The sequence below is a fragment of the Balaenoptera physalus genome, assembly GCF_965194825.1.
Source record: "Balaenoptera physalus genome assembly, chromosome: 16".
NCBI lineage: Eukaryota > Metazoa > Chordata > Mammalia > Artiodactyla > Balaenopteridae > Balaenoptera > Balaenoptera physalus.
In genome coordinates, this window is record NC_138898.1 from 44,899,797 (window position 1) to 44,912,096 (window position 12,300).

The window sequence follows — 12,300 nt, forward strand, 5'->3', positions numbered from 1 at the left end:
GCCCCAATGTTTATATGTTTATATAACATTTTTTATATGTTTTATGTGTTTATAACACAAATTCTAATTATTTTCCACTCCTCACTGTGATCTCTCAGCGTAGATTTTTTTTTTTTAATTTTGTGGTTTCATTGGCCTTCTTCCTGATTACAAAAATTAAACTGAATACAATAGAAGCCTACCATATGTGATTCCTAAACTTTCTGAAGAACTACAGATTCCATTACCCAAATCACTGTCATTCTCAAAAGGGCTGAGTCTGACCATGGCAGATGAGGAAACTAGGCCTTGAAGGGCATTCCACAAAGAAAAATATAAGTAAACAAATAATTAGTTTTGTTCTCATCTAAAATCTGCAACATTACAAGCACAACGGCTTTCCAAAATATGATAAATATAGACAATTATCTGAAAGATCACTCAACCATTATTTGATGTTAAAATTCGATTTATTTCACAATTATAAAATAGTGAAAAATCTTAAATTCTGTATTCCTTGATTCTGAAGTCTACCAAAATTTTACTTTCCCAAAGACTCTTAACCTACGTTTTACAGTCTGAACCAAAACGCCAAAAAGAAATTACCATATTGTGATCGAAAAGCAAGCCTCTTAGAAACTAGGGACGGCCACATCCTAATCCACATTAACCAGAAAACAGGAGAAAAATACCAGTAAACTACAGTAAATCAAAAGAAAAGGTCTAAACAAAGGTAAACTTGTAGAGAATTTATCAGGAGTTGCTCCGACTGACCCTAGAGAATTTTTTCATCTTCTTTGCTCTCTGAGCCTCCTCATTAATGAAAGGTTAAGTTTTTCTATCTGATGTGTTCAATGGTTAATACAGGCCAGGCCCTCTCCAAACTCCTAACATGTGCGAAGCACTGAGAGGACCCAACACCTTTATGTTCATCCGTTCCACCGGTCTCGGTGTTAACGTATTTGCCCTGAGTCATTTACACACACGTTCAAAATGCGCTCCACTTCCAGATCATAATGAATTCCTATATTAATACTTAAAGATGTCCCTTGTCCTTTAATATCACTCTAATAATCACAAGCAGCACCGCGGGGTGAGTTCCACCGAGCCGTAATGGACCACGATGAGTTACCTCGGCCTCCAGCTGCTCTGACTGGCAATCCCGTTATCTCCCACAGAGCTGGCAACAATGAAAACTTTGACTTAATTCAGCACAAAGCAAGTTTTTTAATGTCTAGAACACGGCAGAAGCCTGCTAAATATTTCTTACAGGTATACATCAGGTTGCATTTCAAATGTAACCGCACAGAAATCAGCACACGGCACACGTTCAAGTCTAATGAACAAGAAAACGGCAGTCGGCCACCTCTGCTTCTCCCGGCTCACCACAGATCGGTCCTCAGCTCGTGCCAATCAGCAGGGACAGCCCTCAGGGACAGAGCCAGCCCGCCCCACAGCTGCCCTCACCTGCGTGAACTTGATGGTGAAGATGGCGTGAGACCTGCTGCTGACATCATTCATCCCTGTGGCGGCGGTGGTCCGATTGATGTTTCCTGCATCCATAAGCTCTTCGACATCACCGTAATTCTGTACTAAATGTTTGGATAAATCTGATAAAAAAAAAAAAAAGGGTGAGGGGTGAAGAAATCTCCCCAGTATCTAGTAACTGGAAGAAGAAATGTACCTCTATGAAATAATACACGACTGTACAAATCTGTGGTGGTTTATAATGCAGACTCAGGAGCTGGGCTGTCTGGGGTCAAGTCCAGGCTCTGCGGCTGACTAGTGGACTTTCACGGTTGTGAACAAGTCACTTAACCTCACTGAGCGTCGGTCACCAATCCTGATAATGCATACCTATCGCATATGGTATTTAGGATAACTGTGAGCTATCTTCATCAACCTCATTAGCACTAATCATAGCCAGGGAAATAGAAACACTATCTCCAAGCAAAACACACATTCTTTTAAATCCCTTTTAAAGAAACTTTCCATTCATTTGTTGGGAAACATTCATATGGTTCTAAAATCAAAGGCTACAAAAAGTATACTGTGTAAAGGGTCTTCCCCCTCCCCCATCCAATAACCCACCCCCAACTTCCCCTTCTGTCAGGCAACCCAACATTATTAGCTTCTCCAGACCCTTCCAGAAATAACCTATATGTATACAGGCAATTACATATATATTAAGCCATCTTTTTTTCCCCTTTTATACATAGTAGCATACCATACACATTGTTTCACACCCTACTTTTTTCTGTGTAATAATACATTGAAGAATATTCTGTATCAGTTAAAGTGATCCTTCATTCATTCATTTTTATGGCTGCAGAGCATTCGATTCTATGCATGTACCGTAACCAACAGTCTCCTATTGAGACTATAGATGTTGTTGAGAGTTTGCTTCCAACACAAGTAATGCTGCTACAAATAATCTTGTACTTCAGTTTTTACGAATATGTGTGAATACTTCTGCAAAATAAACTCTTAAGAGGTGGAATTGCGAGATGAAAGCACATTTGAAATTTTGATGGATATCGCAAAACAGTCCTCCATAGAAGACACTTTACACCCAGCAGTAACAAGGTATAAGACTGTCTCTCAACACTGTCTTACCAGGTTCCTTACATCTGCTGGGACAGTTAACAGATGCTAGCTTGAAGAATTTTTATTTTGCTTTTCTCTGATTATGAGGCTGAGCCTTCTTTCCTCCATTTAAAAATCATCAGTATTTCCATTTCTGTGGACAATCTAGTCACATCCTTTGTTCATTTTTCTCCTTGGTTTTGGAGCTGCCCTTATTAAGTTATAGGAGCTCTTTATATATTAGACTAAACAAGTCCTTTGTCTGAAACTTGAATTGAAAATATTCCCTCCACATTGTAAGTTGTCTTTTTACTTTGCTTCTGGTGTTTCTGCCAAGCATAAAGTTGGTTTTCTGTTTTGTTTTGTTTCACCATTTCAAATTTAACACTTTTATTTCATGGCTTCTGGATTTTAAGTAAAAAATTTTAAAAGCCTTCCCTTCTTGAAATTTCTAGGAAAACAAGTAATCCAGGGTTTCTTGCAGTCATTATGTCACTTTTTACATTTAAATCTTTGATCCATTTGCCATTTACCCTAGTATAAAAACTGAGCTCCGGTACCAATTTTTTTTTTTCTTCCTAGACAGCTTAATAACTCATATTACCCCAATGTTTGAATAGTAGATTCATTAGCAACTAAATCCCCATTAAGTATCTACACCAGATTCTGGATGTTTCACCCTGCTTGATTATTCTGTCTCCTCACAAATCCAGCTTTGTAATATGTTTTAACATCTGATAAGACAGTTAAAGGGAAAACATGAAGGCACAGTTAGGCTAAAAACTATTAACAATAATAGTTATCCCACGTTCTACAGAACAAATTCATATTTACGCACTTCACTTTGGGCATTAAAAAGCAAAAGTTCAATTGAAAATTTACTAAAATGCAGATGAGGACCTGTTGGTGCACCCGGTATAACCAGGTAAAAAAGACAACGGAAACAGGAACATCTTTAAATCCATGACCAGTTCTCAGCCTTCCCTCCAGCGAGACACACGGGAACGACAATAGCCACAGGAAAGCCCATCTGTGTGCGATTCTTACAGGCCAGCCTTAACTCAGCAGCCATACACAGAGGAAGTATGTAGAGCTGACTGCTCTATTCCAAAGACAGCCTTCAATCCAGCCTATTTTTAAAATAATTCGCAAGGGCCAGCCTTCACCCGTCATTCCCTGGGACATCGCTCACAAAGGACGGTGACACAACGAGTGTAGCAGAACACGAAGGCCGAGAACACAGCACAGGAACCTGCAAACAATCTTCCCAAAGGCGAGAGGTCTCAGAGTCGCCCTATAATCATGTTACCATTAAGGTCAGCAAAAACACACTGCTAAAATGCAAGGCCATTTAAAGAGACAGGCTGTAGGGTTGCTTATCTTGCCTGAGAACTTGGAAAAAACAAGTTTCTGGAGTTCTTAAAGCCAGAGGAAATCTATTGGCAAGCCCCACAGAATCAGCAAATGCCCAGTGAAGTATAAACGCATTAAATGAACATCGTGCAGTGACAGCACATGCAATTTTTACTATAATGATTCCAAAAATAAATTTTTTAAATCTCGCCATTATCCTACATTTTTTTTCTCTGAAACTATTATTTTTACAAAAATTCCCAAGAAGAATAGGGCTGTGAAAACATTCATTCTTACCCTCAACATAAGGTCCTTCTTTTGGATGCTCACGGACTCTTAAATTGAAGGTTTTGGACGACTTCCGTCTAAGTAGATCTCTCACACGTTCATTATAAATTTCTAAGTAGCTAAAAATTTCAAATAGAGTTGAATTCAGTAAGATGATTTCAGACATTAATAACAACAACAATAACAGCAGCAACATACATTTTTGGGTGGTAACTATGTATCAAGTACAGCACTTTACGTGGATTATTTCATTTAATCCCTACAATAGCCCAGAGTTAGGTACTACTATTACCTCCATTTTACAGGTTAGGCAATAGAGGCTCAGGGTGATTGAAACAACCTATCCAAGGCCTCACAGCCTCTGCGGGGTCAGGCAGCCAGGAGAACCCTTGATTGCCACGTCTGCCCCCAGACTACTGACGAAACTGCCTCCCCACACAGGTTTAAGCTCAAGGAGGAAAAAACACCTCAACCACCCAGATTTATTTAAATACTAGATTTATAGTGATCCTACCAACATAAAGAATAACACAAATCCTATTCAGATAAAAGAATAAGGCAAGTGGGTATACACTGAAAGGTCGAAAGCTCACTCCATTTGAGATGAGCATGCTTCGTTAGTTTCCGACCAAGGTGGGTTGCCTCTACCGGCCTCCCAAACCCCAATCCAAAGGGTACCCAAGGAAGTCACTGAACACGTATGTGCTTTAAGCTTGCCTTCCAACCGGCACAGCACAGGACGGGGAGAGGCAGACTCTCCCCTAAGGAACCCGAAGGCTTTATCCACTCCTTGTGCCTTAAATCAAGCTCACACTCAGTTACTCAGGCCATGGGCCCTACCTGACTTCAGTTCGAAAAGATGCCTCATCCCATCTGGTGGTTTCATTTATCCGACTGAAGAGCCCTTCGCAGATCCGGGGTATTAAGCCAGAATCGCCCTGCAGTGGGAAGGAGGGACGCCTCAGCTGTCACTTGAAATAAAAGCAACCGACGATTGCATCTGCAATTGGCTGGGGTGGACTCAGACCCCAGGGGCCTGCAGGCCCGGCCCAGGGCCCAGGGCGCAGCACTCATCCCCTGCAGGGCTGCTTCCTACTCTCTGAAATGAGAGGATCGAGTTTTCGAATTTCTACCTGCTGGGACCATGATAATATACAGTTATCAGCTGTTCATCAGCTAAATCGTGGCTTGCAAACGTAAGACGACTTATTCTCTAGCTTTCAAATATTCACGTTTCAGTCGGCATTGACACGCTGACGAGCTTCAGAACGGTACCAAAGACGAGGCAAAAAATGTTCTCGTTAGAAAGCCAGACTTTAGGGCTTCAATGTTTTCTTCTGAAATCCCTCCCTACTTTCACCCAATCTCCCATCCCCAAAATAAATATGTATATATATATCATCACAGGTTTAGGAGAATTTTTTTCCTTGATACCATTAAATCAATATCAATTCTTGTAAAGAAAAATTGGGCCTTTCACCACATTTTTTGTTCCTACTTTAAAAAATAAAATAAAAAAGAATACCCAAATGGTACTCAACTGTAAGGTCAGAGAAAAACAGCTGTAATTTATGAGTGCTTTGTTGAACTTACATAAACTAGCTAAGAGGGAATCAACATGTAAATTTCATTTTTTAGAGAAGGCTCTTTTCTCCAAAGGCACAGTAGGAAAGTAGGAAGAGAGAAGTAATGGTAAAAGGAAACGTGAAACTCTTGAAATTGTCTGTTCTTCTCTTATTCTTCCCTACTTCTCAGCACTGAGGATTCACTGCCCAGCATTTATTTTCTTCTCCTGGAAAGAAAACGCCTGGATTTAAGAAGCCAGGACACATGCACTCAAAGGCTTTCATCTGGAAAGACCTGTCCTCCTTTATTGCATTACTTCTTCCACTAACCATTGAACCTGTAGCATTCAAGGCAGCACCGAGCCTGCCAGCAGGAAACCCAGCCATCCTCCGCTAGCTCCTCCACATCTAGAACAGGCTGGCACCTCTCAGACTCAGTGAACAGTTTTCAAAACCATGACATGAGAAAAGTAAAACACACAAGCACTATCCAGGTCTGGAGAAAACACAGAACGGGATAAGTTCCTACAATCACGTCTAGTTTTTCCTCTGCCATATTTTGGGGCAAGTATAACTTTAAGGTTCTTAATTTATACAGCATAACTACTAAACTCTACATATTATATTTACAACTATGTAGACTCTACATAACCTGTATAATTCTAACTCTTTTTATGTATTCACTGGATTTATGTAGTACCTTTCCACCAAAGAGACTCTTTTTTTTACATTTTTCTTGGGGAAAGATGTTTTGAATAATTTTAAATAGAACAGAGTTCAGTAATTTTATTCAAATTGTTGGGTTGGCAGAAAAGAAGAATAAATTACTTGTAGGCCCAGCGTACTTTTTTGATAAGATTATAAAGCCTTTAAAAACAGAAAATGAACTGAGACTCCCATCCATTATTCATGCTTATAAACTGAAAACTATTTCTAATTTAAAATCTCTCAAAGGAAATTCCATCCAACTTATTACTGAGTTTTACCTTATTGCTAAAGAATGATCAGAACATGAAAAGCAAGTTAGTACAGACTGCGTAGATAAGAGATACTTTTATCAGTCAAAAGAGAGATAATGAGAAATTTTCTTCCCACACAGTGTAAACAACGTACAGAATCTCCCATCATAGTGTATGACTTTCCTGATCCAGTCTGCCCGTATGCAAAGACACATGCATTATAACCTTCAAATGCAGACTTCACGACATCTGTGCCGAGGGTTTTGAAAACCTGAAAGCAGAAAGAAAAAAAAAAAAAAAACCACAAAAGATACAATTACCATGGATTTTAATAAAAACTCCTTCAGTGTTGACAGTATTCTTGAATACTACTTTCATAAGGATTACACCATGTAAATAAATCACTACAGAGCTGTTAACAGAATAAGCGTATATCCCAGTTTTTAATCAAAAGGAAACATATAATGAAGCAAAAAGCAACCCCATCCTTTTTCCCACTTAAGTTAACAAAAAATTCCTGAAATAGAAAAAGGTAAACAAGGCAAAGTGACAGTCATAACTAGAAGCACAGATGATTTTAAAGCAGGATGATTTATCATTTCAGAATTAAATAAACTTATAAAGTGATTCATGCTACCAGACCTTCCAGAAACTAAATATTCAAAGTCACAGCAGCCAGAAAGTTACGGCCCAAACCATGCCAAGTCAATGCCATCATTTTAAGGATACGGCCATTCATCAAAGTAAGTCTCCGGAGGCTCTCACAGAGCTGAGTGATGAGTGGGTGCAGGTGAGGCTGGGATGCCAGGCTCTCCCGAGTCAGAATCCAGTGCATTTTCCTATTGGGACATTTGCCCAGGATGGAGAGGGCAGGAAGACGAGCTGTGTGGGGCCTGGGTTGGCACTTACAGTGGCCTGAGTCCACGTCCACTGCACCACACAACTGCACCAGGATGCTTTGGGGAATGGAAGGGGGGTGAAGGACAAATACTTGACCCACACAATCGATGTAAAAGAAGCAAATCAAGATGCCTGGTCATCCTCCTTACACCCAGCTGGGGCGGGGACCAGCCAAAGCTTTCTAACCCCCTCCTGCCTTCACACTGCCCCCTGCCCCCTCCCTGCAGGGGAGACCAGGACACAAAGGGCACACAGAACACCTCCCTGCTTCAGAAACAAGGCACATCAGCAGCTGAAGAGACATCGGAGAGGCAATACGATCAGGTTCTCAGTCAGAACCAGGAAAAGGTGTGGGGTCCCCCGCAAAGGCCAGGGCGGGAGCCTCGCCAACCCCTCGGGAGGGTTCAGTCTCCGGGAGTGATGCCGGGTGAGCCCAGCTCAAGACACACCATCGACTCTCCACAGGGATCTGGGCCCTCCAGCCAGATACCACCCCCGGACGGGGCTGGCAACCACTGGCCATCTTGCTCCCCCTCCCCACACAGACATCCGTGCTACCAACACAGCTTGCCAGCCAAGGACGCTTCAGGCACCATCTTCCCGCCGTCTTGTTTAGACTCCGTCTCCTCGGTGGCGTCAGTCAAAGACGTACAGACTATCCGTCCAACCGAGCCGCTTCCACAGAGGACCCTCTCATTACTCTCCTTCATTCTGAGCTAAGTTTCATCCGTTTCAGCTTTACGAGCTGATATTTTCTGATCCTTTTCCCACGTTCAGATGACTAACTCAGCCTTCGACTAGAGCAGCTCACGCCGTGTCCGTGATCAGTCCTCGGGGCGAACAGTGTCCTAGATCCACTGTCCAGGGGGAGAGGTTAGGTCACTGGGCACACAGCGGGCGGCAGAGTGGGATCTGCACCCGGCCTCCCTGACGCCAAAGCCTGCGCTGCTACAGGAGCCGACGCCGAGCCCTCTTCCCACGCTCTCGACATCAACCTGGAAGCCCCAACCCTACGTGGAAGGGCCTCCCCCGACAGACCACACACACACACACACACACACACACACACGCACGCACGCACGCACGCACGCACTCCTCTGTGAGGAAGCAGAACCAGGAATCCCAGGGGGACTCTGGGCTCCAGGCTAACCATCTGAGGTTCATTTTCACCACTATATATGGAACAGGAGGAAAACTCTAAATATTTCTTTAATTCTTTCTGATTAGACAAAAACCAAAAGGCAGATGTCATTTTTACCACTTCACAGAGTGCCACTGGAGAGAAAGAAGAGCCTTCCAAAAGATTGCGGAAGAATAAAGGAAGGCTCTTCTCTCATACTTTTGTCTGGGGCTAACACAAAGTCATGGAAAATATCATATTTAAACCAAACCCCAAAGTTTTCAAAATGGAATTCTTCCCCAGGGTTAAAATCCACACCTGCTACTTTACCCCTCATTTAGTCTCTAGAAAGCTAACTCAGCTGGAGTTCCTCCAGACTCAGGGGGCCCCGGAGGGGGCGGGGGGCCTGGGGCTGGTGGACGGGACCACACGACAGGCCTAGAAAATGCAGGTCCAGAGGTGCTGAGACCCAGGCCTGGCTCGGTCCCAGCTTCAAGTCGGCTGGAGACCCAGAGAAGCAGCAGGACGGTGCCCACACCCCCGGGGTTCCCCGCAGGGAAAACCGGCTACCCCACTGCAGCTCCCACCAAGGACTGATTCACCATCGTCTACCAAACCGAGGTGGGGAAGGAAGGGGCTGCTCGACTGGCTGACGCCCTGCCCTCCTGGCCAGGGTCCCCGAGAGCCACCTCGCTGCTTGTCTGAGAGGCTACAGAGCTGACTTACAGAGCAAAGGGAGGCATCGCAGGGCCTCGCTTGAGGGGAAGTGCCCACAAGAGGGCGCTGTGTAAACAAAAGACTCTCCATCCAGCTGTCAACTGGGAAATTTTAGGTTTCAGGTTTCTCCGGGGTCGAATCAAGGAACAGGCAGTGTGAGATCAAAGCCTCCCTTTGGAGTCTGAAGAACAATTAAGAAAATTAGACCTTACTTAATGGTCTTTAATTGACACGAGTATGGCCTTAAACGGCCCACTGATTTTTTTTCTAAATCTAAAATTAATTTGGAAGGAAGAAATAGTAACGGTCATCTTATTTGGAATTTGTTTAACATTATGGGAAACTTGTACTATAGTAATGGGCATGATATATTGTCTCAAGATGCCTTTTCATTTAAATGATTTTTAAAAAGAAGAAAAAGACAAGGGCCGACATCACGCTAAGCCTGCATCTTCCCGTTTACAGCAGGGGTGAGAACCGTCAGCTCAGTTCCTGTGCAGGATCCGGCAGCGTGAAAACTTTAGTCGATACAACACCAGCTATTCAAATTAGAGATGAGGAAGATTACCTTCTCTTTAACAGAGTGTCTAAAAAATAGGTGTTTTCCCAAAAATGCCAAAGTCACAGAAAAAGAGATCGGACTTGTGGTTACCAGAGGCGGGAGGCTGGGGGAGGGAGACTTGCAAGAAGGCGGTCAAGAGGTACAAACTTACAGTTCCAGGAGAAATAAGCACTAGGAATATAATATACAACAATGATGACTGCAGTTCACACTGCTGCATGATACACAGGAAAGGTGTTAAGAGAGTAGATCCTAAGAGTTCTTTTTCATCACAAGGAGGAATTTTTTTTTCTTTTCTTTTTACTGTATCTATATGAGAGGATGGTTATTAATTAAACCTATTGCGATAACTGTTTCACAAGATACGTAAAGCGAACCATCATGCTGTACACCTTAAACTTATACAGATATGTATGTCAATTATTTCTCAATAAAACTGGACAAGAGGAAAAAAAAACAAAAAACACTAGGAGTTTTCCTGGATCTCTGCTGGTTTTATTAACATGTGGTTCTACTAGAAAGCAGTGTTATACTAACATATCTCAAAGGCTTTTTCAGTTTTGAACTGAACGTACGATATAAATAACCTGAGACTGTTCCAGAGTCAAGGAACCCAAAGGCTCTGAAGCACAGACACCTGAAGTGGGAAAGTCCCCTCCTAAGCTGAAAACTCTTTTCATTCTCAAACTATTTTTAAACTCCGGGCAGGTATTTTTAACTCCCAAAAGAGCTAAACGTGTTAACTGCTTCCCTGACCTTGACTCTCACTGAACCCAGGATATGTGACCTGTTCCATAAATGAACGACCCACCTGTAGACGAGGCCTCTCAGTCAGCAAACGCCTGCTGAGCATCTCCAGGGAGCCAGGCCCTGCTGTCCGCGCCACCACGCCCATCCCTGGGCTTTCCCTCGGCACAGCCCCTGTCCCCAAAAGGCCTCAAATCCAGGTTAAACGGGGAAAATCCAGCCTCTCGCTGGGTAACTTAGGAGGGAAACCTTCATGGCCCTTCATTCATCCTCTAATGAAGATGTCCTGAGGACCATGTAATGAACCAGCTTTTCCCTTAAACTCCCCCGTACCAGCCACTTCCTTTGCGCTCCTACCTGAAAGCCAAAATCTGGATTCCACCAGCTGCAACATTCTGTTCCTCACCAGACTCCGAGCTACCAACACTGACTAATCCACTTACCTCAGGACCAAAGTCATCTTCGCTCACTCGCTCATCCATTTATTCATTCAACAGGGCTGCCCTGTCCACCTGTCACTGAGAACACACCAACCCTTAAACCCTTAAGACCTTCCAGGGGTATCTCCACCGCCGTATACATCAGCCCCAGGATCTCAACTCTGCTACTATTCAGTCGATTAGACCTACAGACCTGAGCAAGTTAATTAAGCTGAGTCTCCTTGACAAAGAAAAATGGAGCTAAAGTCGACCTCATTTGGTTCTTGTGAGGATTAAACGAGGCAGCACCCCTGAGCGCCAAGCAGCGTTTCTGATTCCCCTGCAAACTCCAGCGGCATTAGTTCACCTTTCCTCTCCCGGCCCCTCTCTCATGCCCAGCACCCCATCTCTCCTCACGGCCCCCATTCCTACTGCTGTTGTCCTTTCTATGTTTCCCCAATACTGAATCAACATCTTGCAGATACTATCACTCCAGGCCTCTCCTGGGAACAACTTCTCCACGTTCACAGCCAATCTGAACTCCCAACACTTACATCGCCTCAGAAAGCCAGCCTCCTCCACAAACCATTCCTAAACCAACTACATTTCTCAAATGCTAAGGATCACGCAACTCACCTGGGGATCTTGCTACAAAATGCAGTTTGATTCAGTAGGTCTGGAGTAGTTCCTGAAATTCTGCATTGCTAACACTTTCCCAGGCCAACACTGAGATTCTAGTACGTGGACACACCAAGTTACAAGAAACTACACCATGATACCACTTCAAGATGCCATCGCGTGGGTCACAAGCCTGGGCGGGCAGGACAGGAATTCACGTTCGTTTTAACACCTGGAGACCTGAAGCCATGCCTCTTAAGAAGCTGTTAACAAGCCAGGGAGAAGCCCCGCCATGCGGGCATACTCTCCCCCCTACCCCACACCGTGTTTCCCCAGAACCCCGCTCTACTCCAACACCCTGCCTGCCCCACCCAGGGGAATACACTAGTCCTTCTGGTCACATGACACGCCATCAAGCAACGGTCCCCTGGGAGGATCTTCAGGTCTGTTCTTATCTGCCCATGTCATGTCTACATTTCAGATCACA

General features: G+C 43.7%; 1 protein-coding gene across 8 annotated transcripts in view; it reads right to left on the reverse strand.

Annotated features, from left to right (window-relative positions):
- Positions 1-12,300, reverse strand: part of KIF16B (kinesin family member 16B) — a 291,300-nt gene that overhangs the window by 241,495 nt on the left and 37,505 nt on the right. For all 8 annotated transcript variants that reach the window (XM_082428587.1, XM_082428585.1, XM_082428582.1 and 5 more), the window contains exons 4-7: positions 6,885-7,001; positions 5,047-5,144; positions 4,216-4,325; positions 1,447-1,589 (exon numbers count right to left, since the gene is read on the reverse strand). In XM_082428587.1, coding sequence (XP_082284713.1) covers positions 1,447-1,589; positions 4,216-4,325; positions 5,047-5,144; positions 6,885-7,001 — 468 coding nt within the window. The remainder of the gene's footprint in view (positions 1-1,446; positions 1,590-4,215; positions 4,326-5,046; positions 5,145-6,884; positions 7,002-12,300) is intronic.